Source organism: Rhinolophus sinicus, linkage group LG16, assembly GCF_036562045.2.
Source record: "Rhinolophus sinicus isolate RSC01 linkage group LG16, ASM3656204v1, whole genome shotgun sequence".
Classification (NCBI taxonomy): domain Eukaryota; kingdom Metazoa; phylum Chordata; class Mammalia; order Chiroptera; family Rhinolophidae; genus Rhinolophus; species Rhinolophus sinicus.
In genome coordinates, this window is record NC_133765.1 from 39,248,024 (window position 1) to 39,272,164 (window position 24,141).

General features: G+C 44.6%; 2 protein-coding genes and 1 long non-coding RNA gene across 16 annotated transcripts in view; 2 read left to right on the forward strand and 1 right to left on the reverse strand.

The window, feature by feature from the left end:
• The window catches only part of LOC109456436 (zinc finger protein 84), a 36,297-nt gene extending 21,728 nt beyond the window's left edge, over positions 1-14,569 (forward strand). For 6 of the 9 annotated variants that reach the window (XM_074321243.1, XM_074321245.1, XM_074321242.1 and 3 more), the window contains 3 exons: positions 1,865-1,991; positions 2,591-2,686; positions 8,726-14,569. In XM_074321243.1, coding sequence (XP_074177344.1) covers positions 1,865-1,991; positions 2,591-2,686; positions 8,726-10,710 — 2,208 coding nt within the window. In that variant the 3' untranslated portion in view covers positions 10,711-14,569. Of the gene's footprint in view, positions 1-1,864; positions 1,992-2,590; positions 2,687-3,377; positions 8,434-8,725 lie in introns of those variants that run through there. The other 3 variants (XM_074321249.1, XM_074321250.1, XM_074321251.1) reach the window with 3 other exon arrangements.
• On the reverse strand, positions 5,983-16,696 carry LOC109456442 (uncharacterized). The gene is made up of 4 exons (XR_012492617.1): positions 16,681-16,696; positions 16,006-16,649; positions 14,889-15,096; positions 5,983-13,657 (listed from the first exon to the last, which is right to left on the reverse strand). It is a non-coding gene; the product is annotated as an uncharacterized LOC109456442 (long non-coding RNA).
• ZNF140 (zinc finger protein 140) lies at positions 16,182-23,666 on the forward strand. 6 transcript variants are annotated; one of them, XM_074321269.1, is made up of 6 exons: positions 16,182-16,311; positions 16,650-16,703; positions 18,322-18,448; positions 18,701-18,796; positions 18,904-19,090; positions 21,795-23,666. In XM_074321269.1, exons 3-6 carry the CDS (start codon positions 18,428-18,430, stop codon positions 22,958-22,960), a joined length of 1,470 nt encoding a protein of 489 aa, XP_074177370.1. In that variant the 5' UTR covers positions 16,182-16,311; positions 16,650-16,703; positions 18,322-18,427; the 3' UTR covers positions 22,961-23,666. The 6 variants fall into 6 exon arrangements, with proteins under 6 accessions (XP_074177370.1, XP_019604286.2, XP_019604287.2 ...); XM_019748727.2 differs by lacking the exon at positions 18,904-19,090 and having other exon boundaries at positions 16,188-16,311; positions 18,698-18,796; XM_019748728.2 differs by lacking the exon at positions 18,904-19,090 and having other exon boundaries at positions 16,188-16,311.
• Positions 23,667-24,141: the final 475 nt, after the last annotated feature.

A 24,141-nucleotide genomic window follows, 5' to 3' on the forward strand; every position in this document is an offset into this window, starting at 1 on the left:
TTATTTGCATTTTCCTAATAACTAATTATGTGGCTCCTCAGTTCATGTACTTATTAGCCATCCCTATATCTTCTTTGTTAAAATGTATTTATTCTGCCTGTTTTTTAATTGAGTTGCTTGTCTTTATTATTGAGTCCTAAAATATTTTTGTTTTAAGTTCTGGGTCAAGTTCTTTATCAGAAATATGATTTGCCAATAATTTTTTCTAGTCTGTAGCTTGTCATTTCATTTTTTAATCATGTCATTTGAAGTTCAAAAGTTTTAAATGTAGTTTTGCCACTTCAGTAGGAATGTAGAAACCTTACCGATTTCTGCCCGTTTACCCTCTTTCCTTTGTATTATAGCTGTCTTATATTCCATGCATATATATTGAAAACTCCATCAGAAAATGATACGATTTTTGCTTTTAACCGTCAAACATTCTTTAAAGTATGAAGAATAAGAATAAAGTAGAATATTTGTGCAAATATTTGCCATTTCTGTTCTTTCTTTATTTTCTAAGTTATCTTCTGGTATCATTTCCATCTGAAGCTCTTGCCCTAGTAATTCTTTGGAGCACGTCTGCTGCCCTTCAGTTCTCTTCATTTTCTTCATTAGCAAATGTCTTTATTCCACAGTTACTCGTGATGCATATGTAAACTGGCTACAGAATTCTGGGTTAACAGGTCTTTCCTTTCAGCATTTTAAAAATGTTCTGCTTCCTTCTGGCCTGTGTGCTTTTTAATAAGAAATTTGCAGTTGTTTGTATCGCTGTTCCCTGTAAGTGATGTGACTTGTTTCTTCACCTTATTGTGTAACAGTTTGGTTATGACAGTGTTGGTCATTTCTTTATGTTCATCCAATTTGAGGTCACTGGGATTTTTGATTCTGTAGGTTGTGCTTGCACCATATTTGGGGAGCATTCAGCCAGAAGTTTCTTGAAACTTTCTTTCCCCACCGTGCTTTCTTTTCTCTTCCTGGGACTCCCGGGACATGCATTTGGTGTTGTCCACAGTGCCCTGAGCTCTGCATTTTTAAGTCTCAGTCACCCAATATGAATACTTTCTGTTGACTGTCTGCAGGCTCACTGTCTCCTCTCAAAGTGTGTGGTGTGCTGTGTAGGGTCAACTTTCTTATTTTCCAATGGTATTCTGAATTTTTAAAAGACTGTGTTTTCTTGTCATCCCAGGAGACTGGGACAGAAATCCATGTTGATCTAAAATCCAAGAAAACCTTTCAAAAGCTAAATTTGGTTATAGCACTCCCTCCCTGTGAAATCTTTCATGGCTAACTCCCATTGTGGCCCGACATTTGTGATCTATCTGACTGAACTGTTTGTATTTCCTCCGCCCTAGCAGTTTTGGGGCCCATATCAGAGCTGCTGTCTTCCAGGATGCTTTTGCACCCCCTTTTTTGGTGGAAAACACTACTTTCCTAAAGGTCATCTCCAGCTTTGCCTCTTGCACAGAGCCTAGCGTGATACTAAGTAGAGTGAGACTGCCCCTGCTTTGATCCACACTGAGCTTCTGTTGTAGCTACTTGAACAGCTTATTTTACTCATGGGTGTACGTGTTTGTAGCTTTCTACAAGAATAAGCAGTTTTCTAGGATATTGTTTTATCTTTATTTTGCTACCACCTCTTCCAATGCCAAAACTGAGGTTTAGTAAATAATTTTTGGTGGTTCAGAAGATTTCCAGTCGTGTGGTCTGGTTCCTGTGTATTGTGTACACGGAGGGCCAGAAGGATGTGTGTGGCCTTTCGTCCAGCAGAACGCAATGGAGACAGTGACGTGGTGGCATTCTCTGGTCCTGCTGTGATGAGAGTGGTGCCCCCCTTGGAGGCCCTGACGACTGCTGCAGACTCACTGGGATTGTGTTTTCACAGGACTCAGTGTCATTTGAAGATTTATCCGTCGACTTCACCCAGAAGGAATGGCAGCTGCTGGATGCCTGTCAGAAGGACTTATACAAGGACGTCATGTTGGAGAACTACAGTAGCCTGGTGTCCCTGGGTAAGAAAGCGTCCCAGGGGCCTCACTCTGTGCCCAGCTCCTTGCTTGTTTTGTTTTAGTTCCTCAGAGCTGTGGGGCTTCTGAAATGGTTAATGATTGTGGACCTAAATGTAGATCAGAGTTTCCTGGACTGGGACACCAGACAAGGTGTTTGGAGCTCACGTTCCAGCAAAATCTCAATCTCTTTGTGCAGCCTCTGAAACTCAGCGATGGTGCCAGTGGGGTGGTGGTGCCTCTGGCACATAGCTTCCTGCATGCCACACTCTGTTCAGTCACAGACCAATCCTGTTTGGCAGGTACAATTACTCTCCTTTATTTTCTAATGAGGAGGGTAAGTCACATTCCCAAGGAATGAAGGAGCCTGGGTTTGAATGCAGGCAGACTGGCTGCAGAGCCTCTGAAGTGTTGGATAGTTTGAGACTGGATTTTCTTAGACCTCTGAGCCACCAGGGAGACTGTCACCATTTCATAGAATTCCTGACTCGTTGATGCACAGATGGGGATAGCTGGGTCAGCTCTGATGCCAGACATTGCCCATTCTTGAGGGGCCCTAAAGCCCACGCATGCAGGGCCAAGCCTGTATGGTTTCGCTTGAACAGGGTATGAAGTTACGAAACCGGATGTCATCTTCAAGTTAGAGCAAGGACGAGAGCCGTGGACAGGAGGTGGAGCGCTGCCCAGCTCAGGGTCCCTGGGTGAGTACATGAGACGCAGGCCGTGGGGACGGGGGTACAGCCTCGGCTGCCCAGTGTCGGCTCCTTTGAAACGTGTTGTGGAGAGTGTCTTTCAGAGTCTAAACTGTTGACATGAGCTGCCCATGTCAATCACAGTTCCATGTCGCTTCTTGCGTGTAGCTGACGGTGAAATGTTCCCAGCTTGTCTGGGCATGCTGTCCCCCGTTTGTCCTCTCTGAGGCTGTGACTCCTTGTTTGGTCTTGTGCCCCTGCTCTGTTTAAGCTCTTTCTCTTCTCCCTTCCCCTCTGGGCAAAGACTCCTCTGGTTGTACATTCAAGAACTTTGAATTTTCCCCGCTTTTTGGGTGTGTGATCCCAGAGAAGCACCCTGTGAAGCCAACTGGGTTCAGTCTCATTATATCAGAAAACGGAGGCACGTTCCTCCCAGGTGCCTCCCTTGTAACATTAGGCTCTGCTGTGCTTGCTCTGCATGTTAGATGCATGGAGCACATTGAAGTCTCTTTCTACCATTCTTTCTTATTATTTAGGTTTTTGCCCTTTGGAAAATATCTGTTTAAAGCCTTCCCTTGACCTCTCACCCCTGAATTTCCCAAATCGCCCATAGATCCAGGTTTAATCCTTTGTAAGTTACCCTAAATGGTGCCACCGCGTTGGCATTCCTACAGCACCCACCACTCCTTTGGCCAGGTAGACCTTCCTGCTCACCTGCTACGTGACGCTGACTTATGTTTCCGGAAAAGCAGACCCTGAGTGCTTACCTGAGCTCTGGAATTGGCTGGGTGTGAGCCCCAGTGTGTGAGGTCAGGGAAGTGAGACTGGCACGGCAAGTGGTGCAGCACAGGCTGCGTGACGTGTGGCGGCTACTGCCATCCCCCAGCTTCCACCTCTCAGCCTTGCTCCAGGCTTGCTGTCCTCACAATGTCCAGCATCCCTGCCCTCATACCAAGCTGCGCTTGCTGCCCAAGAGCGCTCTCAGGTGGAGAGAGGCAGGCACCAGGCCGAGGGTGTCCTGTGGGCGCAGCCGGGGTATAGGGCAGGTACTGGCACCGCGACAGGATGTCCCCCCTTCTTCAGGGACCTCCATGGTGTGAGCCTGTGTAGCTTGTTCGGCTGTGGCCCCCTTTTCCCCAAAACTCATGGTCAGCTCCATTTAAACACTTCTCATGGTTTTCAGACACGTGATACGTATTCTCTGCATCTGAACTTCGGCGTGTCCAGTGCGTCCTCTGTCGAGAAGCTCTTAGTCCCTCTGCACAAGCTCTTTGCGGTGCATTCATATTCATAAAGTGTTCCTTGACGGCTCCAGCCTAAATGGGTCTCTTTTTTTTTTTGAATTCCCTCCCCAGATCTGATCACAGTGTATGTAATACTTTTTTAAGTTGGTTGCTCCCTTAGCCTTGTTTGCACAGAGTCACAAGGGCTTATAATGTAATATCTTCAGTTATTGGGCACATAGTATTCATTTGATGTACCTCCACAAGCCATTTGTGTTAATACATGTGTTGTAGACCAAGTGTGCGTAAGTATCTGGGAATTTTCTTCTTCCAGTGGTGAGCTCCATGGATTACTACCAGATGCTGATTCAATAGAGCGGTTTTAAAATTTCGCATTCTGGGACTGGAATTTGTACTTTGAGAAGCCTCCAGCAATTTTTATGTGCCCCACGTGTTTCAGACCCATTGCTTTAATGACTACTAAAAATGATTGAAAAGTAGACCTAAAAAATACATTGCAGAAGCACAGGGTTTAATTAAGAAGATGAAACAGTTGCAACCATGGTTTTTATTCCACATTGAAATGTATTGAACGTTTTTGTTTCATTGCAGTGCAGTTACTTGTCACAGTTAACTACACAGAGGAGGACTGTGGTGTGTCCTCAAACCACCAGCACGTTCAGAGAGGGGCCAGAACGTAGCTGTAGTTATGGGCAGGATTAGTGACGACCTGGGACACAGCTGCATCTCAAGGGAAGAGGCACTACAGACTCCCAAGGAATCTTGGTGCAGGCCTCCTGGGCGCTCTCCCCCCATGAGGGTCACGCAGCTCACTCTTCCCCCAGCAACAAAAATGCCGTCAGGCAGGATGTTCCTGCCCAGGGAACCCCAGGAACAGACCCAGCACCAGGCTTTTCCTGGGCCGGTCGCACAGGCGCCTCTGCCTGGCACACACGAGCAGGTCAGGCTCCCAGAAGGAAGGCTGGTGCTCAGCACAGATTGTGTTGTTTGGACACAGCCTAGGCCCAGGGAGCACGTTCTGCAGGTAGGGAGTGGTAGGAATGCTCCTGAAACCCAGGTTCCCAAGCCTTGCCAGCAGGCCGGTCCTGCAAAAGCCTCAGGCCTGATGCCCACTCTTGTGCAGACTGTTTCAGCAGCTCGTAGGAAACTGAATGTGTACTGGCTTCTTCGGTTTCTCAGGTATTGTGCTGGGCGCTGTGGGTGCAATAGTGAGCAGTAGAGAGATACTCCCTCCCCACAGTGTGTACTTTCTAGTGGGAGGATAAAATGAACAAGTTAGGAAATAATCAAGATAAGTCCAGACTCGGAAAGTACTAGTACAGAAATCAGTTCAGTGACAGTATGACGGTGTATTAGTCTGCTCAGGCTGCCATCACAAAATACAGACTGTGTGGTTGTACAACACACTTCTGTTCTGGAAGCTGGACGTTCAAGAGCAAGCTGCCAGCATGATCGGGTTCTAATGCGGCTCAGCCTGGCTTGTAGACGGCTGCTGGGTAGCGTTGAAGCTCTGTCCTCACATGACCTTTCCTCAGTCATGCTGTGGACAGACTGCGGGGGTGCTCTGTGGTGTCCTTCCTATGAGGACATCAATCCTGTGCCTTCATTTAACCTTAATGACTTTGAAATCCGGTATCCAATCCACCCGCACTGGGGGTCACGGTGTCCACGTGGGAATCTTGGGGGAACATAAGTGTTCAGTCCCTAACAGTAATAGGAAGAAGCTAGTTCTCGAAATGAAGACTGAAGTGAGCCAGCTATATGAATGATTGGGGGAAATGGTCCCCAAAAAGAATGACATGACAAGTGTGAATTTATTAATTCATTAAGCGGCCTAGTGACTTTGGGAAACAAAAAGGAAGTTAGGAAGTCATGGGAATGTGAAGTACTGCATAACAACAGTAGTCAATAATACTGCAGTAACTATGTATAGTGACCAGTGAGTACGGGACTAACCGGGGAGGTCACTGTCGTGTCCACTGCAACACGGGCAGTGAGGGTGCGAGAAGGGGCGGCTTTGGGTTAAGTTTTTAAGAAAGAAAGAAAGAAACAGAGACTTAATGCAGTTAAATCTCAGAAGGCCAGAGGTCTCACAGATCTGAAAGGCTGGAGCCCAGCATAAGGCCGACTGGAGGTTTTTATTGATAAGTATACAAGGGAGTAGCAGTGTTTCTTACACGGTCTGTGAGACTCATACATCATAGCAGAAAAAATGCTTATTCCAATCAACCTTTGTCAACAGCCAAAGCACAAGGTCCCATGATGTCTTACCGAAGGTATGTACCCTCTCAGGGTCAGGTCGCTCATATTGTAACAGTTCCGTTGAGATAAGTGGAGAGAACTGATCTTCATTGCCCTCATGACTTCTCTCACAATCAGGTGAGAGAGGAAAGCCAGAGACAGCCATGGCTTTTCCCAGGCAGGGGGAAGGGGAGGAAAGGCTCCTTTTTGGATCTTCTAAGGCAGCTCATTGGGGGTCCCCACTCGGTTCTGCCTGGCTTGAGTGGTTCCCCTCCCGTGGGGAATCTTACTCGTCATTGGCTGCAAACCATCTTTTGGGGACCAGACAGAGACATAAGGTGTAAAACATAGAGATAAGCAAAGTCCTAAAAAGGCACAGTCTCACACTTTTCTTTCCTCAAGGAAAGACACGGGGGGACAGTCGGCTAGTCTGTTGTGTGACTACAGGTCACTTTGTACATTATTTAAATAAGCACTGTGTTGGACACCTGAAAGTAATATGAAATAATATCGAATGCCCACTGTAATTGACAACTTAAAAAACGGAAGCCTGTGTGTCTGGAGGTCAGTGTGGCAGGGATATAAATGTTGGAAAGAGTACAGGGACTAGATCATACATAAAATGGGAAATGTAAATTGATTCAAGTAATTTTAAGTTAACGTAAAACTATCTGATTTACATTTTTAAAAGTTCACTCTGACCGCAGAATGCAAAGTGTAAACAGAAGCAGGTAAACCAATTAAAAGGATATTTCATTGAGATAATAAGATGGATTAAACTACAGTAGAGAAAAGTGATAGAGAGTTTTGGGGTAATTGAGATATACCACAAATAACCAAATATAAAGCAATCCCATTTTTCTAATTGGAAAAACTTAAAAACACTTGGGGGGAAGGTAGATAAAATTTCCAAATTTGAGCTTAGCTTATGATGTAACATTTAAAGTAATGTAAAATTGTAAGGTTAATTTACAAATACTCCATTTTCTACTCATATTTCCTGATAGCACTTAATTCAAACTTGGAACCTACATCTCAAAATTCATATACCTATAGTATACTCTTGATTTTAATCTTCGGACCTCTTTTTCCCCTCAGGCTTTCCAAGCAGAGCCACTGAATTGATCAAACCCCAAGGGATCATTTCTGATTCCTTGCTTCCTTTTATCCCCTCCACCAAACCCATGAGCAAATCTCATTGGTTCTACCTCCAGAATATATATGACCAACAGTGAGTTGTGAGTTTTTCACAAATTTATTGTCCTCGATTGACATTTAAATCCTTAAAAAGTTTTTCACCATACTGATTGTCTTTCATACCTGTAGGTATGACCTCAGAAAAAATTCCAGGCATAGATTGTTAGTGAAAAATGAGCCCGTGAAGACCGTTTCTAACACGGGCACCACGTTACGTTGTGAGGATAATGGAAACAGAGATCTGTAATAAATGACAGAACTGTCAGAATGTTTTAAGAATGGGAACTTCTGCTTGGGAGCGTTTCAATGAAAGAACACCTGGATTTTAAACATTCGTACCTGAACAGTTTAGACGGAAGATGATGTGTTTTGTAACGGGACGTATGCAGTGGCTTTCTCAGTAATACTGTTTGAAAGGTACTGCCACCCCTCATTGTCCGTGGCGGTTGTTTCCAGGACCCCTCTGGGATACCAAAATCAGATGCTCACATCCCCATATAAAATGGCATATCTGCATGTAAAATACACACATCCAACCATCTACTTTAAATCATCTCTACGTTACTTATCTAATATGATGTAAAAGCTGTATCAATAGTCGTTGTTTGTATTGTCTTGTTTAAGAAACAGTGACAAGGAAAAACGTCGGTACTTGTTCAATATAGGCACAACCAGTGTAGCCCTAACTACAAAGGACACATCAGCAATAACATTTGTTTCAAATATTTTCAGTCTGCGGTTTGTTGAATCTGCAGATGCAGAACCCGCCAATTAGGGGGATGACTGTATGTGTTAAGTTTAAATAAAAATTTCATACAATTTGAAATGGGAAAAAGCACACAAAATACATCTTATTCTTCAAGCTTGAAATGGCTAATTACTCTATCAGATCAGTTAATTTTCATCATAGTACTTATCACAATGTACAGTTGTGTTTTTAAAAATATCTATGTATTGACTTTTCCATTAGAATATAAGTTTCCTAATGGCAGGAGCTTGTTCCCGTGTCTGCAGTACCTCACACACTGCCTGGAACATTGTGTATTGAGTAAATTAATTCCTCAGAACATTGAATCAATGCTTCTTTGAATCTCCTTTCTTTATTCCTCGTTGCTCTCATTTATTTTTCACATTCTCTCCCCATTTTATAAACTTACATTTAACAACAACCAAAGATAAGTTAATCTACTGTGCTTCCTGTTCCTGTTTACAGCATTTCCTTTATTTTTCAATACCTAGAATATAGACATTGTACTTGGGACTTATCTCAGAGTAGGAAACTAAGCCTTAAAAAGCATTCATCCCTTCACAGCATTTTCAGTAAGCACAACCATAGAAGAATTTACAGGTGTTTTTTTCTTTATAGAACAAGTCTTACAAGTCAATGGTCACATGACGTGGCACCAGGATAACCAAGAGAAGCTTAAAAATTCGAAACAAGATCATGAATGTGATGCATTTGGGAAAAATTTCAATCTGAACATAAACTTTGTTCCTTTAAGGAAATCAAACAATAAAGGTGATGTAGATGGATTAATTTTAAAACATCATTTCGACTTACTTATACCAAAAGCAGATTACGGCAAAACAGAACCAGGTGACTTAAATATATTTGATAAATTGTTTCTGCATACCAAGCCTGAGGAAAGTGATAGTTGGTTAAAATACTATGAATGTGATAAATTTGATAAAATTAACTATAAGAAGTCACAGATTATCATATATCACAGAACTCGTTTAGGGGATAAACTTTATGAATGCAGTGAATGTAGGAAACACTTCAGTAAGAAATCAAGTCTCATTAAACATCAGAGCAGACATTTGAGAGAGATAGCCTATGGCTGTGGTAAATGTGGTAAAACTTTTCCCCAAAAGTCACAGTTTATTACACATCACAGAACTCATACAGGAGAGAAGCCTTATGATTGTATCCAGTGTGGGAAGGCCTTCTCCCAAAAGTCACAGCTCACATCGCATCAGAGGACACACACAGGAGAGAAACCGTACGAATGTGGTGAATGTGGCAAAGCCTTCTCCCGGAAGTCACATCTTATATCACACTGGAGGACACACACAGGAGAGAAACCCTATGGGTGCACTGAATGTGGGAGGGCGTTTAGCGAAAAGTCAAATCTCATCAATCACCAGAGAATCCATACAGGGGAGAAACCTTTTGAATGCAGAGAATGTGGGAAAGCTTTCAGCAGGAAGTCGCAGCTCGTTACACATCACAGGACTCACACAGGAACAAAGCCGTATGGGTGTAGTAACTGTAGAAAAGCCTTCTTTGAGAAATCAGAGCTCATTAGACATCAGACAATTCATACTGGTGAGAAGCCCTATGAATGCAGTGAGTGTCGGAAAGCATTCAGAGAGCGGTCAAGTCTCATTAACCATCAGAGAACACACACAGGAGAGAAACCTCATGGGTGCATTCAGTGTGGGAAGGCCTTCTCCCAGAAGTCCCATCTCATTTCACATCAGATGACACACACAGGAGAGAAACCCTTTGTGTGCAGTAAATGTGGGAAGGCCTTTAGCAGGAAATCCCAGCTCGTTAGACATCAGAGAACTCATACAGGAGAAAAACCCTACGACTGCAGTGAATGTGGGAAAGCTTTCAGTGAGAAATTAAGCCTCACTAATCACCAGAGAATTCACACAGGAGAGAAACCCTATGTATGCAGTGAATGTGGGAAAGCCTTTTGTCAGAAGTCACATCTCATATCACATCAGAGGACACACACAGGAGAGAAACCCTATGAATGCACTGAATGTGGGAAAGCCTTTGGAGAGAAGTCAAGTCTTGCAACTCATCAGAGAACTCATACGGGAGAAAAACCCTATGAGTGCAGCGAGTGTGAGAGAGCCTTCTCCCAGAAGTCACAGCTCAATACTCATCAGAGAATTCACACGGGAGAGAAACCCTTTGAATGTGGTCTTTGTAGGAAAGCTTTTTTTGAGAAGTCAGAGCTAATAAGACATCAGAGAACTCATACAGGAGAAAAACCTTATGAATGTAGTGAATGTAGAAAGGCCTTCAGGGAGAAGTCAAGTCTCATCAATCATCAGAGGATACACACAGGAGAGAAACCGTTTGAATGCAGTGAGTGTGGCAAAGCCTTCTCACGGAAATCACACCTCATACCACATCAGAGGACGCATACAGGAGAGAAACCCTATGGGTGCACTGAATGTAAGAAGGCCTTCTCTCAGAAGTCACAACTTGTTAATCACCAGAGAATTCATACAGGGGAGAAGCCGTATCAATGCAATGAATGTGGGAAAGCCTTCTCACAGAAGTCACAGCTCATTAATCATCAGAGAACTCATACAGTAAAGAAATCCTAGAAATGGAGTTACTATTAGTCTTTGATAAAGAGCTTACCTCATTGTACTTCAGAAAATGCAGTTCGGGTAAATCTTTCAGATAAGAGATACTTCACATTATGTGTCTGAGTAGTCAGAGTAGGAACTCTAAAAAGGTTATGTAGGGAAAGCTTTCCGCCCATTCATGTTTATGTTATCAACTCATAGAATAGAATGAGCCTATGAAATGCAGTGGATCCAGAAACCTTTCAAACCACAGTCAAATCTTATACAGTAGAAAAGTTAACAGCAAAGAGGAATACTGTGAATATCAGAAAGCCTCTGGAGATCAAATTGCATTAGCTGTTAGAAAATTCCCACTGGGCATAAAGCCTAGTCCAGTAAGTGAAAGAAAACCCCATGAATGTGGGAATTGAGGTATTATTTTCATCAAGAAATGACAGCTCATTGTACATAAAAAATGGCCTCAGAAATGTAAATTTCTATGAACTTATTAAATATGGGACAGTCTTCACTAGGTAATCCAAGCGTATTGTATTTTGGATAATTCAAACTGAGTAAACTTAACAATTAAAAGACACTAGAAATCTATGCCCCGAGACATAATGCTATAAAGGAAAGCCACATACTTTTTATAGACCTGGGCATCCAAAATACCTAATTCTAAATGGTTGACCGGTGCTCACTCTGAAGTGCGAAGTTTAAATATAGGTGAATAAATTGAATCATTGAAACATCTAAATAAGAAATTTCTTAGCGGTATTTATAGTTAACTTTCCTTTGTCACATGTGTTCTGTATTTGGGGATCCCAAATGATACTGTAACTGGGAGCATGAGATGCTCATGCCTTGTGCCCCTGATGTCTGTCAAGACACATGCCACTGGTTTTCCTATCTCACTGATACTGTAAAAATGGTAACTAATATGACACGTCTTCTTGCTAAATCAGTAGCTTAAGTAATAACACCACATCTCTTTTCCCTATGGTTTGTTGGCATATAAAAGGGGTCTCTTGTTACTGAGCTTTCTCCTCAGTAGTAAAAGCCCACATTATATAAAGTCTTCTGCATTCTCAGAGTACAAGAGATAGATGATAGAAAACCCAGGTAAGAAGTATTCAAAGGCACGAACCACAGAATAGCAATAGTGATTCCTGATCTACTGATGAGCAAAGGAAAGGAGTTGTGTGAACCCTGACTCAGCACTCCACCTAACTGGAATCAGTGCTGTGCACAGTCTTCTCATTGCGTGAGATGCCTCCACGTGTCAAGTCTATGTATCTCAAGTGCAATGTAACCCAAGTACATCCTGTACTTTAATTTACTATGGTAAAATATGGGTTTTATGTGCTGCCATTACGTTTTTGGTGTTTCATAAAATATCTTGTAAAAATTAAATGAAGAACACAATTACTTAAGAGTCACTGTTCAGAAAATGTAAAATACAGATAATTTTGTGGTGAGAAATATATTTTTGATGTATTCATGGAAGCCTGTTTCGCCTTCCTGCAAACTTCTGTGATCACTGGATAAGTATTAGGAAACAAGATTTTCATTATTTCATCCGTTGGAGGGTCTGTGCTTCACCTTCCGTTACCAGTTGCATCCATCACATGGCAAACTTCCCATTTTGAATTTCCCCTTAAGTATGGTGTCCTTTGAAAATTCATGAACTACCCTTAGCTTAGTTAGAATTTGTAGCGATCTCTGTACATTGTTGCTTGACAAAGTCAGCAGTCGTTCTGTGTGCAGGTGAAATGCAGAGAAGTCCAACATTAACCTTGTTTCCACACTAGGAAAAAATCAAGACTTCTCATACACGAGTTTTGTCAGTATGGTGGATTGGACCTTTGATTCTAGAAGTATTTTTTCCTTTAATTTCCAATCTTATATCATTGTTGAAAAATTTTACTGTAACTGACAGTAATTTTCTAAATTACTGTACCTGAATTTCAACAGCCAGATAATTATGTCTTTCCACATGGTAATTTTAAAAGCATCAAATTTGCCAAATTTTTATGGACTATGACATTTATGGACTTCCTACTTTTCTGCCTAATACCTGAAGGTCATTTTACCAGATGGGTAAACAGACCTTTGTAAATGAACAAATAGTTACAGGGTGATGTTTTACTTTATGGTTTTCCCCATTTGTTTCTTTCCATCATAATTCTCATCCCTAGTCCCAGAGATTGACTCATTAGATCTTGAATAGAACTCAGGAGTCTGTTAGCTAAAAACATTCCTGGCTTTGCTCATTCTAACTCTAGATTTTTTATTAAATGTTAAGCAGTTAAAACTGGTACTTCCTTCAGTAGATATTGGAACTTTGGCATTGGCCTATTGGTTTAATACCCAAGAGATTTTTTGTTTGTTTGTTTTTGTAAGGGTTAGGTGTTAGACGCAGTGAGGGCTGACACCGGCAACAGCCATCTTGTTTACCTGAATACCTGATGCAGAGCCCAGGTTTGTGGTGTTGACCTCACTGAGAGCCTCTATGCTCGAGTTTCACAAGGGGCCTGATTCTAAAATTAGAGAGTTTCAGTTTCAGGTTTTCAAATTACTTGGTAACCAACAAAAAAAGGCATCCCTACATGTCTGTTCATTGATTTGTACCACAAACCCCCACATCAAGAAGAAAGGCAGTTTCAGATTGGATTTACCTAGTTTCATGGAGCAGTAAGTTACATGAAGACGGAATACCTAAGAGACCAAATTTGGAAGCACAACTTTCCTACATTTCACCACCCAGGTTCTCCCCCTGGCCTGGAGGCCGTTCTGCAGAGGACAATTTCTATGATACTCCTTTTCATAAATAATGGATGTTTTGGGGGTCCAGTCTGTGAATTTTGAGGCCCGTCCAGGAATGCCTTCTCTTTAGCTGTTTGATATCTTCTGACACTGTTAACCTCTATATGGATCCACATGTTCCTGATATTTTGGTTTCAAGAACATCACTTGTGGAACCCTGAGATGAAACAAACCCAAAGAATATCTGATTAATCTGACAATATCTGTATTAAACAGCAGAATATAGATCAATAGTCATTTATCTACACTTGACACTTCAGTCATTTTGCCATTTATTCCAGCAATATATGCCCATGTTGCCAGTGTCAGTGGGCTTCTTATTCTACAAACATAGTACCAAAAGCTTTCAGATGTGCAGTCCCTAGTCCTGGCCTGAGTGCTGGCAAACTGACCCATGACCCTTGCAGCTGGATGCATATTTCTTGCACCTTCATTCTTTTTTAATCTATTTTCACACTCAACATAGTTATTTTAAGATACAATTCTGATTACACCTGTGTTGAAATATTGTGTGGCTAATTGTGCACTTAAGAAAGAGTAATATACTCATGGTATGTGAGGGCTCTTATACAAATACATGCCTACCCATCATTTCTGAACTTTATCTTTCTTCCTACACACTATAGTTTTGGCCACCTCAAACTATTTCTACAATCTCTCGCATGCTTTCTGCATATCTGCCACTGAAATACCCTTGTTTCTTGTTAATGCCTACCCAACTTAGATGAACCTGTACGTGTACTTATCCCTGTGATAGTATACTCATTGCATGTTTGTCTTTTTCCATTAGAAAGCTGGGACTATCTTGTTTGTCTATGTAACTTCAGCAACTGAAGCTTTAATAAATAAGTGTGGGTGCTATCAGTGGCTGTGATTTTTACGGAATGAAGCATGGTCTGCAGTGAGAGATAAGAATGAAGCCATTGTGGAAGCAAAGTCCAGCAACAGTCCTGACTGCGCCCCCATATCTGGTGCTCGGCATATTCACCACTGCCCTTTCCATGCCTTGATCGTTGGGTTTTTCCATGAGATATCACAAATATCCTATTAAATCCCCATGTTTGCGTCAGCTGGTTCAAGTGTGTTTGTTACTTAAACCCAAATGTTCCTAACCGGCTAAGTCAGGCTGCATCCCCAAGGTGGGTTCTCTGGAAGCAGATGCTGACATGAAGTTTTGGGTGCAGGATGTTTATAGAGGATCAATGGCTGTGAAGTGATGGGAGAATAAATAGGAAAAGACTGATCAGAGCAAGAAGTCAGAATGCACTGCACTGTAGGCTGTTGAAATCCTGGCCAAGCCAGTTAGGGGGCTCTCAAGCAGGTATTCACTAGTGTCCCGTGTCCGGGCCAGACGGCCAGGCACTGACAGCCCTGAGGTGCTCACTTACCTGAGGCAGGCTGCCCTGGGAAGGGAGGAACCTCAGGGGAAACAGCTCTTTTCAGCAGAGGCCACCTCTGGGAAAGCTGCCAGGAAGTGGTCTGCTGACGCTGCTGGGCAGCAGGTCCTTCCTTGAAGAGGGATCTGGATGATGCATCTCTGAATACACAGTCCGTCCCTCGCACTGTTTAGATCCACGTTCCCAATATTAGTTATCTCTGGGGAGACGAAAAAAAAGAAAGGTTGTTAGGACCAAGCAGAGACCCTGGTTGTCGCGGTTGTTTTCTCACGTTATCCCTTCCAGATTCTTCCCCGTTACCACCTCCACTGACATCAGTGGCTCACCTGGTGGTATGACCCGGACCCTCACGCCCGAGCCCTGGTCACCGTGCCCTTGGCGGACCCGACTTGCTGTATCTGCCCATTTACCGTCACAACCCGGCGAGGAAATCCCCAGGACCCAGACGAATCACCCCAATCCACTCGAACTCCTCCCGCACTGCTGTGTAACATCAGCCCTGCCGCCAATGGCCCTTCAAAGGCCGCGCTCCCCTTCGATCTGCTGGTCTGGACACAGGAGCACAGTTCCCACGTCAAATCTGTAGCTTATAAGTAATTAAGGGCTTGCTGTGTCGCCTGCAGTGAGAAGTGTCACCTTTGGGGATCAAGGGCACAAAGTCGCTGGAGGGTCATTGCTACCACCGGGGACACAGCACCACGACTCGGCTGGGCGGGAGCCATGGCTGCCGGGGCTACTCCACGGAGGGTCTCCAGGAGTCGCGGTCCTCCTCGGCGGGAGATTCTGGTCACGACAATTATGCGAAGCTGGAGGGCTTTCACGGAAGTGCTGGCGCTGCAGTCGGTTTTGGGAACTAATTGTCTGAGGCCTGCAGTCTCAGGCTCTGGCGCGGTGGGCGTGAGGCGGGGGATCCGAGGGGGATCCTCCCTCCCACGCGCAGTGAGGCCCCGGTGGGGCGGTGGGCCGTGGGGAGTGTAGTCTGATGCCCGCCATCTCCAGCGCGGTGCGCGCGAGGCTCTCTGGGAGTTGTAGTGTGTACGGGGGAAAGTGACTCCCACGCGCAGTGAGGCCCCGGTGGATGTTGGAAGTGCAGGGGTCTGAGGCTCACCTTCTCTGGCGCTGTGAGCGCGGGGCTCCCTGGGAGTCGTAGTGTCTGAGGGGAAGCTTTCCTCCCTGGCGTGGTGAGGCCCTGGTGGATCCTGGGAAGTGTAGTTGTGTGAGGCTTCGCGGTCCCTGCGCGCGTGCTGTGCGCGCGGGTCTTTCTGGGAGTTGTAGTGTGTGAGGGGGAGCCTTCTTCCCACGCGCGCCGAGCCCCGGTGAATCCTGGGAAGCACAGCTGTGTGGGGCCCGCGGCCTGCTCCGCGGGCCGGGTCGCTGCAGCGGGGACCCTGGATGCAGCGCCGAGAATTCGGAGGTAGGTAAAGCGGCCCACCCCGCCCTCACTGGGATCCCCGCCGGGCGGCCCAGCCGATGACTCGGTCGGATCTCCGGACAGTGCGCCCGACCTGCCCAAATCGCCAAGGAAGCGCGCCGGCCCGTGACCCCCGTTAAAGCGGGAGGTGCCGGGGCTGTAGGCCAGGCCAGGCTCCCCGGAGCCCACGCCGTGGCAGGAAGGGAGTTCCCCCGGGCGCCCCGGGCACTTCTGGGGTCCCTGTCCCCGTGTGACGCGGCCGGTGGCTGCGGGGCGACGGTCTCCCAGTGCGGGGACCCGGCCGTTCGTCGGGCTCAGGGCCCCTCCTCCTCTCCTGCCAGCTCGCCCGGCTCACCGTCCAGGTCTCCTCGCCGCGCGCGGGAGCCATGTCGCAGGTAAGCTGGTGTTTCCTTTCTTCTTCCTAAATGAGGCTGTGAGTTCAGTACGTGCTTGGGAACATGGGCTTGTCTCGGTGCTGAAACGTATGCGGGCAGAACCCCGGGACCCTCCGCGTCGCCCCCTGCAGGCGCTTGTTCCCAGCAGGATGTGAGGGGCTGGCCCGCAGCGGCTGCGATGTGCGGTTCTGACCGGCGGGTGTGTTCGGGGTTGGAGGCCGGGCGCCAGCCACGGCGCCGCCTGCGCTTCCGCTGGTGTCCCGGCGAGAGGCGCTGCGCTGTGTCTTGCTCCAGCTGCCCTGCGCTGCTCCCTGTTGTTGAGCATCCGCTTTCCGCACTTTTACCAGTGGTGTCAGAGTGGATCCCCGGACCAGCAGGGTCGGCATCAGCTGAGAATGTACTAGAAATGTATGTTCAGGAGCCCTGCCCCAAACCTCCTGAACCAGAAACTGGTGTGGGGTTCTGCAGTGTGTTTTAATAGCCCCTTCTAGTGGCTGCAATGCGTGACCCGTCCTGGGTCCTGGGGACGCAGCAGTGAGTGAAACAAAATCGCCAAACTCACAGAGCTCATTTTCAGACTTGACCTTAACTTTATTTAGCAAAGAACACTGACCGTTTTTGTTTCTGTCGTGGCTAAATGCCTGGCTGGCAGTTGTGCTTCACAAAGGTGGGGAAGAAGAAAGCTAGTCCAAATTCGTCGCTGTTTTTAGTTCCACTTCTCTGTCCTTTTTGTCATGCTTCTCTCGAAACCCAGGGGCTCTCCAACTTTTGCTGGGGAGTCCAGTTTCTACCTGGGCTGCAAATCCCACTGTTGGCTCAGGGAAACAGGTCCCTTCTCAGTCAATAATCTTTTATCACTTACAAAATGTTTTTAACTAAAATAGAACCCTGCCATACATTTGTAGCTGCTACCAGTTTGGGCCCTTTTAGAATTCCTTTCGATGCCTAATTGTTCCATGGATCGCTCAAGTGGTGCAAACCAGGCGGTCAACAGGGACTTGTTCTCCAAATCTGGAGGGAGATGCTCTACGGTCCATCTGCAGGCGTGACATTTCCTCGTGGGGGGGGGTCCTTGTACATTACTGCTTACCCTCCTTGTGACACAGCTAAAATTGCCTCTAGCTGCCACAGCTGTGTCTTCAGGAATGCGATACACTTGAGAGTATTTGCCTCATTTCCAGGGTGCTGCTGCTCTCTGCTGCAGCCAGTTGTTACTATGAAGTCATTCTTGCCAAATCATGTTAACATAGGCTGGTAGTAAGGAAAACATTCATTGCCTGTTAAACACACAGGAATTGCCTGGACTGTTTACAAAGTGCTGTATTTACAACCACAGGCAGAAATTCATGCTGTTCACATGTGTGATCCTTTACCTTTCACAGGATTGGAAATTGTCTTAGGGCACATTCCATACATTTTTTTTTCCTTTTTTCATCACACAACAAAACAGAACAGCTGAGTTCTTAGTTATACTCTTAATAATGACGCAGAATACTGAAAATTCCCATTCCACTATGTGTACACACTGCCCACCCTCCACAGTGGGACTCATTTCACTCCTGGATCTGGGCCTTTCGGAGCATCGGTGCTGCGTGTGCAGACATGCGTGTCATTTCAGGGCTCCGTAACTTTCAGAGATGTGGCCGTAGACTTCTCCCAGGAGGAGTGGGAGTGGCTTCAGCCGGCTCAGAGGGACCTGTACCGACATGTGATGCTGGAGAACTATGACCACCTGGTCTCACTGGGTAAGTCTTCTTCGTCTTGCCTCAGTCAGCACTGGACCATTAGTGTGGCTGTTGTGAATCTTGATTGGTCATCTGGCCGAATATTCCCAAGGGAGGTGGGTTATTTTATTTTTAACCTGTGTTAAGATGGGGATCATGACTCCACCTAATCTTGAGACGTCTTTCATATTTACATTGACATTGCTTTTAATGGTCTCTCTTTTCTGAGGATTCAAGGACCGATTTTGAATTTATTTCATTTTCTGCAAGCAGGTCTTACCATTTCTAAGCCAGATGTGGTCTCCTTGTTGGAGCAAAGAAAAGAGCCCTGGCTGCAGAGAGGAGATGGGAGAAGAGACCTGTTTTCAGGTGAGCGAGTTAGATGCTGGTGGGGAAAATTTTGTACACAATCACCCAACTAGTCAGTGAGAAAGCAGCACATGTTTGTATGTTGGTTGCAATGTTTTTCCTAAAAGATGCAAGAGATGCAGAGACCGAGTCTTGCCCAGAGCTCCACACGGCACCGCCTGGCGGTCTGCCTCTCCTCCACTCCTCACAGGCTCTCCTCCCTTTCTCACTCTGTCTGGGGTCTGAATGTCAGTCCTTTGGATTTCCCCTCCCTTTCTTTCTTGAAATCGATGTTTCTGTTGCCTAAATTGAAAGGTATGTGTTTTTTCTTTATAGTGCTGTCCTATTTGACCAACTTGGGAAGATTGAATCACGACTCTTTAGTTCATTGATGGGCTTCCTCATTCTCTCATGTATTCTCTTAACAATATTTATTGAGTTTTAATCTTCAGATCTTTCCTTCAGTGCTACTGAGAGTAGAAGGCATTCAAAAGTGTAATAAACATCAAGGCAGCCGTGGCCTAGCGAGATAAAATGGGTCTGTAAATGACTTTGGTCGCCGTCCTCAGATGGGCAGTTTAGCAATGAGGAAAAAGGCATTTCCCGTGGGTGTTTCAGGCCTGGGTAATTGTAGAGGCACAGCAGTAACAGGAACATGAAAAACAGGAGGGAACTGGCTTTGGAGAAAAGCGATGAGTTAGTGTGAGATGCACGTGGTGTGAGTAGAGGATGCATTTTAACAAGCTCCCAGATGACGCTGAGCTTGAGCTAAAATACGAATTTAGGCTTCTTAAAACTGTATAAAATGCCTGTATGCCTGTTGTGCAATTTATTCTTAAGCAAACTCTTTCTTAATGTGTTTTCTAACAAGTTTTATTGCATTTCTCCAAGAATGCTAGTGAATTTGTATATTTATCTTTGAAGCTTTATTGTAGCAATATAAATATCCTAAACATTTCTTGATTGGTTCTTCCCTGCAAATACTGCAGTGTTTTTTAATTAATAAACTTTTCTTTTTTAAAGCAGTTTTAAGTTCACAGCCAAACTGACTGAAAAGTAGAGTTCCCATATACCCATATTCCCCCACCCCCCTACTGTAAACAGCCCACACCTTGGGTACCTGTGTTACAACCCATGAGCCCTGGTCGACATATTTGTGGTTATCCCACAGTTCTTGGTTTTCTAGTTTTCTTCATCTTATTTCTCTTTGCTTTCCACTTTTGGAAGTTTTCATTGAGATATTATCCTCTAGCACAGAGACTTGTCCCTCAGGCAAATCCAGATTGCGCGTGAGCCTATCAAAGGCATTCTTTATCTGTTGCAGTGGATTTTTACGTCTCGTCTCTGATCTTTGATACACTTTTTACTCTAAATATAATGTGCTTTTGTTTCTTATAGCGCTAGTTGTTTTCTTCTGTGTCCTCTTAGTCTCCCTTTTTCTATTCTTAGCTCTTGAAGAGAATTATTCAGTTTATATCCCCAAGGTTCTTAGTGAGTTACTCAGTAGATGTGGGATTGGTTTACAGAACGAGGAGAGTGATTTAAGATTTTCCCTTTATTGAAACAATTGTTTTCTTAACAGCTACTTCACTGCATCCCCTAGCCTGACCTTTCATTTTTATGTGCCTGCCATATGGGTATAGATCTTGGTTTATTGCTTAGATAAGTATTAAAGAAATATTTATTTTTCCCTAGAAGCTTACAGTCAGTGATAATAGGAGATAGCATTTCCCTCCCCCCGAACAAAATAAATGTCAAAGTGTGTTAGAGAAAAAAGAAATTTGTAATGTATAATTTGGAAATAATTTTAAAGTTGCAAGAATAGTACTGAGAGTACTCAAATGTCCTTACATTCACCTATTGTGAAGTTTTTGCCCCATTTGTTTTGTCATTTGGTATATGATTTTTTCCCCCGGAAACACTTGAGCATAAGTTGTCCACATCATGGCCTTTCACTCCCTACATATTTCCTAATAATAAGGGTGTGAGAGAATATCTATCTATAGGTGGATAGATAGATAGATATAGATGTATATATATATATTTTTTAATTGGGGAATATTGGGGAACAGTGTGTTTCTGCAGGGCCCATCAGCTCCAAGTCGTCATCCTTCAGTCTAGTTGTGGAGGGCGCAGCTCAGCTCCAAGTCCAGTTGCCGTTTTCAATCTCAGTTGCAGGGGGTACAGCCCACCATCCCATGCGGAAATTGAACTGGCAACCTTGTTGTTGAGAGCTCGCGCTCTAACTAACTGAGCCATCCAGCTGTCCCTCCAGAAGCTCAGCGGCAGCTCATTGTCTTCAATCTAGTTGTGGAAGGCGCAGCTCACTGGCCCACATGGGAATCGAACCAGCAACCCTGTTGTTCAGAGCTCGTGCTCTAACCAACTGAACCATCTGGCCACCCAAGTTATATATATTTTTAAAAACCTTCATATTATAAAATTCTGTTCAGAAAGGAATGATAAAGTCCCTCCTAAAATTTAGCCAGGAGAAAAGCCTATGTTTGTCTTTGTAAAGCATCTGATAGAAAGATTGTTAGACCACAGTTGAGCTCCAATAGAAGTTTGGAAAGTAGAGTGAGGATCACACAAGGTGGTTTTCAGGAAGCCTTTCATCTGTTTATGTAGAATAAGTCACTGTCATGTTCCAAAGCCCCCGAGTGAGCAGTCTGATGGTTGTGCTTGTGGTTGGTGGGCAGCATTATGAAATTTCCATTTTCACTTCATTCTGGCAGCAAATAAAGTTTAAATGGAGGTGAGGAAGACTAACAACCTATCCTTCCTAATTCCTTTTCCTCCTCATATTTCTATTTTTCACTCACTTTTGGTTACTTCTATTTAATCTTTCTCTCTATTCACCAAAATTTCTCCTCTGTTTGATGTCTTTTGCTTTGATTTCAAAGTCATGCAAGCCATGAACTGCTAAGATTTTTTTTCAATGTAATTCTCTCATTAACAAGGGAAGAATGACTTTTAATACAGAAAAAAAAAAAAATAAACATTTGCTTTGTTTTTTCAGTTTCGGAGTCAAATGGTAAGATCAGAGAGTTTTCTCCCCAAAATATCACACATGAAGATGACTCACCCCAGTATTTGATAAAGGAGAGAATTCTGATCCAAGGCCCTGGGCATTCCAGTTGTAAAGGAGGCTGGAAATGCGAGGGTGTTACTGAGATGCTGCAGAGAAATCAGGCCTGTGTCAGGCAGGTGACAGTGTCTCCTCAGGAAGCCTTGTCTCAACATAGCATCAGCTCCGTGGAGCGGCCCTATGGATGTGGTGATTGTGGGAAAACGTTCAGTCGGCGCTTTTCCCTCGTGTTACATCAGAGAACTCACACGGGAGAGAAGCCCTACATATGTAAGGAATGTGGCAAGACCTTCAGCCAGATCTCGAACCTTGTGAAACATCAGATGACACATACCGGGAAGAAACCCCATGAGTGTAAAGACTGTAGTAAAACGTTCAGTTACCTTTCGTTTCTTATTGAACATCAGCGAACACACACTGGGGAGAAGCCCTACAAGTGTCCTGAATGCGGAAAGGCCTTTAGCCGTGCCTCCAACCTCACCCGACATCAGAGAATCCACATCGGGAAGAAACAGTATGTGTGCAGGAGATGTGGGAAAGCCTTCAGCAGTGGCTCCGAGCTCATTCGCCACCAGATCACACACACTGGGGAGAAGCCGTATGAGTGCATGGAATGTGGGAAGGCCTTTCGCCGGTCTTCACACCTCACGCGCCATCAGAGCACCCACACCACCAAAACCCCCTACGAATGCGATGAATGTAGGAGAGCCTTCCGTTGCCACTCATTTCTTATGAAGCATCAGAGAATTCACACTGGAGAGAAGCTGCATGAGTGTGACGAGTGTGGTAAAGTTTTCAGATGGCACGCATCGCTTGTACAGCACAGGAAAATTCACAGTGGAGAAAAGCCGTACGCGTGCACTGAGTGTGACAGAGCCTTTAGTCGGAGCTTCTCCCTCATCCTGCACCAGATAACTCACACTGGGGAGAAGCCCTACGTGTGTAAGGTGTGCAATAAGTCCTTCAGCTGGAGCTCAAACCTTGCCAAGCATCAGAGAACACACTCTCTAGTGAGCCCCTGTGAGTATGAAAATGTGTTTAATCACCACCCATTCCTTACGGAACACCAGGCGGTTCACACTGCAGAGAAAACCTGAGAATGTACAGGTAACAACAGTAGCAGCTGATGCCTTATTCTTACTTCAGAGCCTTATGTGAAGGTGCTGAACTGTGAAGAAGTGTGACCCATACTTGTTCAGCATCCTGGAGAAAAACACCGGGAATATGTGGGAAAGCCATTCAAGCCGCTCCTTCTCTTCGTGATGCCAAAATATGAGGTCAGTTGTGTGGAGAAGACCGTTCACCTGGGAGGATTCCTTACTCCATGTGTAAAACCTCCTGCCCGGACACGAATACATGCCCCACACATGCGAGAAAGCTGCTAATTAGAGATCAGCTCTCCCTCTGCATCTGCCATCTCAAGTAAGACAGGACACATGGGGAAGGGCGCTCTTTCCTGGACACAGAAAATTCAGGATGAAGCAAAGTCTTCAAACAGTGATTTGGGAATGCCTTCGTGTGCCATGCATTATTTATTGGATTTTAGAATACTCTTCTAAGGAGAAAAACCCTGTAAATGAGCTGGATATAGGTTGACCTTCTGCACACTTTAAACCTATAGAATTATACGTGGAAAACAGTACTGTTGTAATGCGTATGGGGAAATCTTAGAGTTCCCACAAGTCATACTGGGGGAATCAGTGTGGGCGTTATTTTTTAGCAGGGGATATTTGTTTTGGCCTTTATTTTGAAAAGCAAATTCAGTAAAGAAAGCTATGAATAAATCTTTTGACTGAGAGTAAATTAATGTGCACTTGAGTTTTTCCCACAGTGTACATGATTCTGAAACTGCAGCTACCAGTGTCGACGTCAGTGCAGAGCTCTGTGCTTTTGTGGAAACAGACGTAACAAGAGAAACCTTAGGTGTCCCAGGTTTTAGCTTTCAGACCTTCCATTTAAGGTTATGCTCACGTTCACCCTTGAATCTGCCTGGACATGGCTTCCTGTCTGAAATAAGCGTGAATAAAGTCGACCACAGGAAATGCCAAGGCAGTTTTCCTGGTGCTCGATTTAGTGAGAATATTTCTTTTTTAAGTACATATTTGTCAAAATCAATCAGATGTTTACTTTTCATGGACACCTGCCCACTTTCTAATGTTCCAATTAAAGGTTTATATTATCTTGGAAGCATGTGACCACCTCTCTTGAGAACTTCTTTGCATCTAGTATATGTAACGTGCAATTTAGTACTTGAATAAGAGCCTCGTTTATCTTCTTC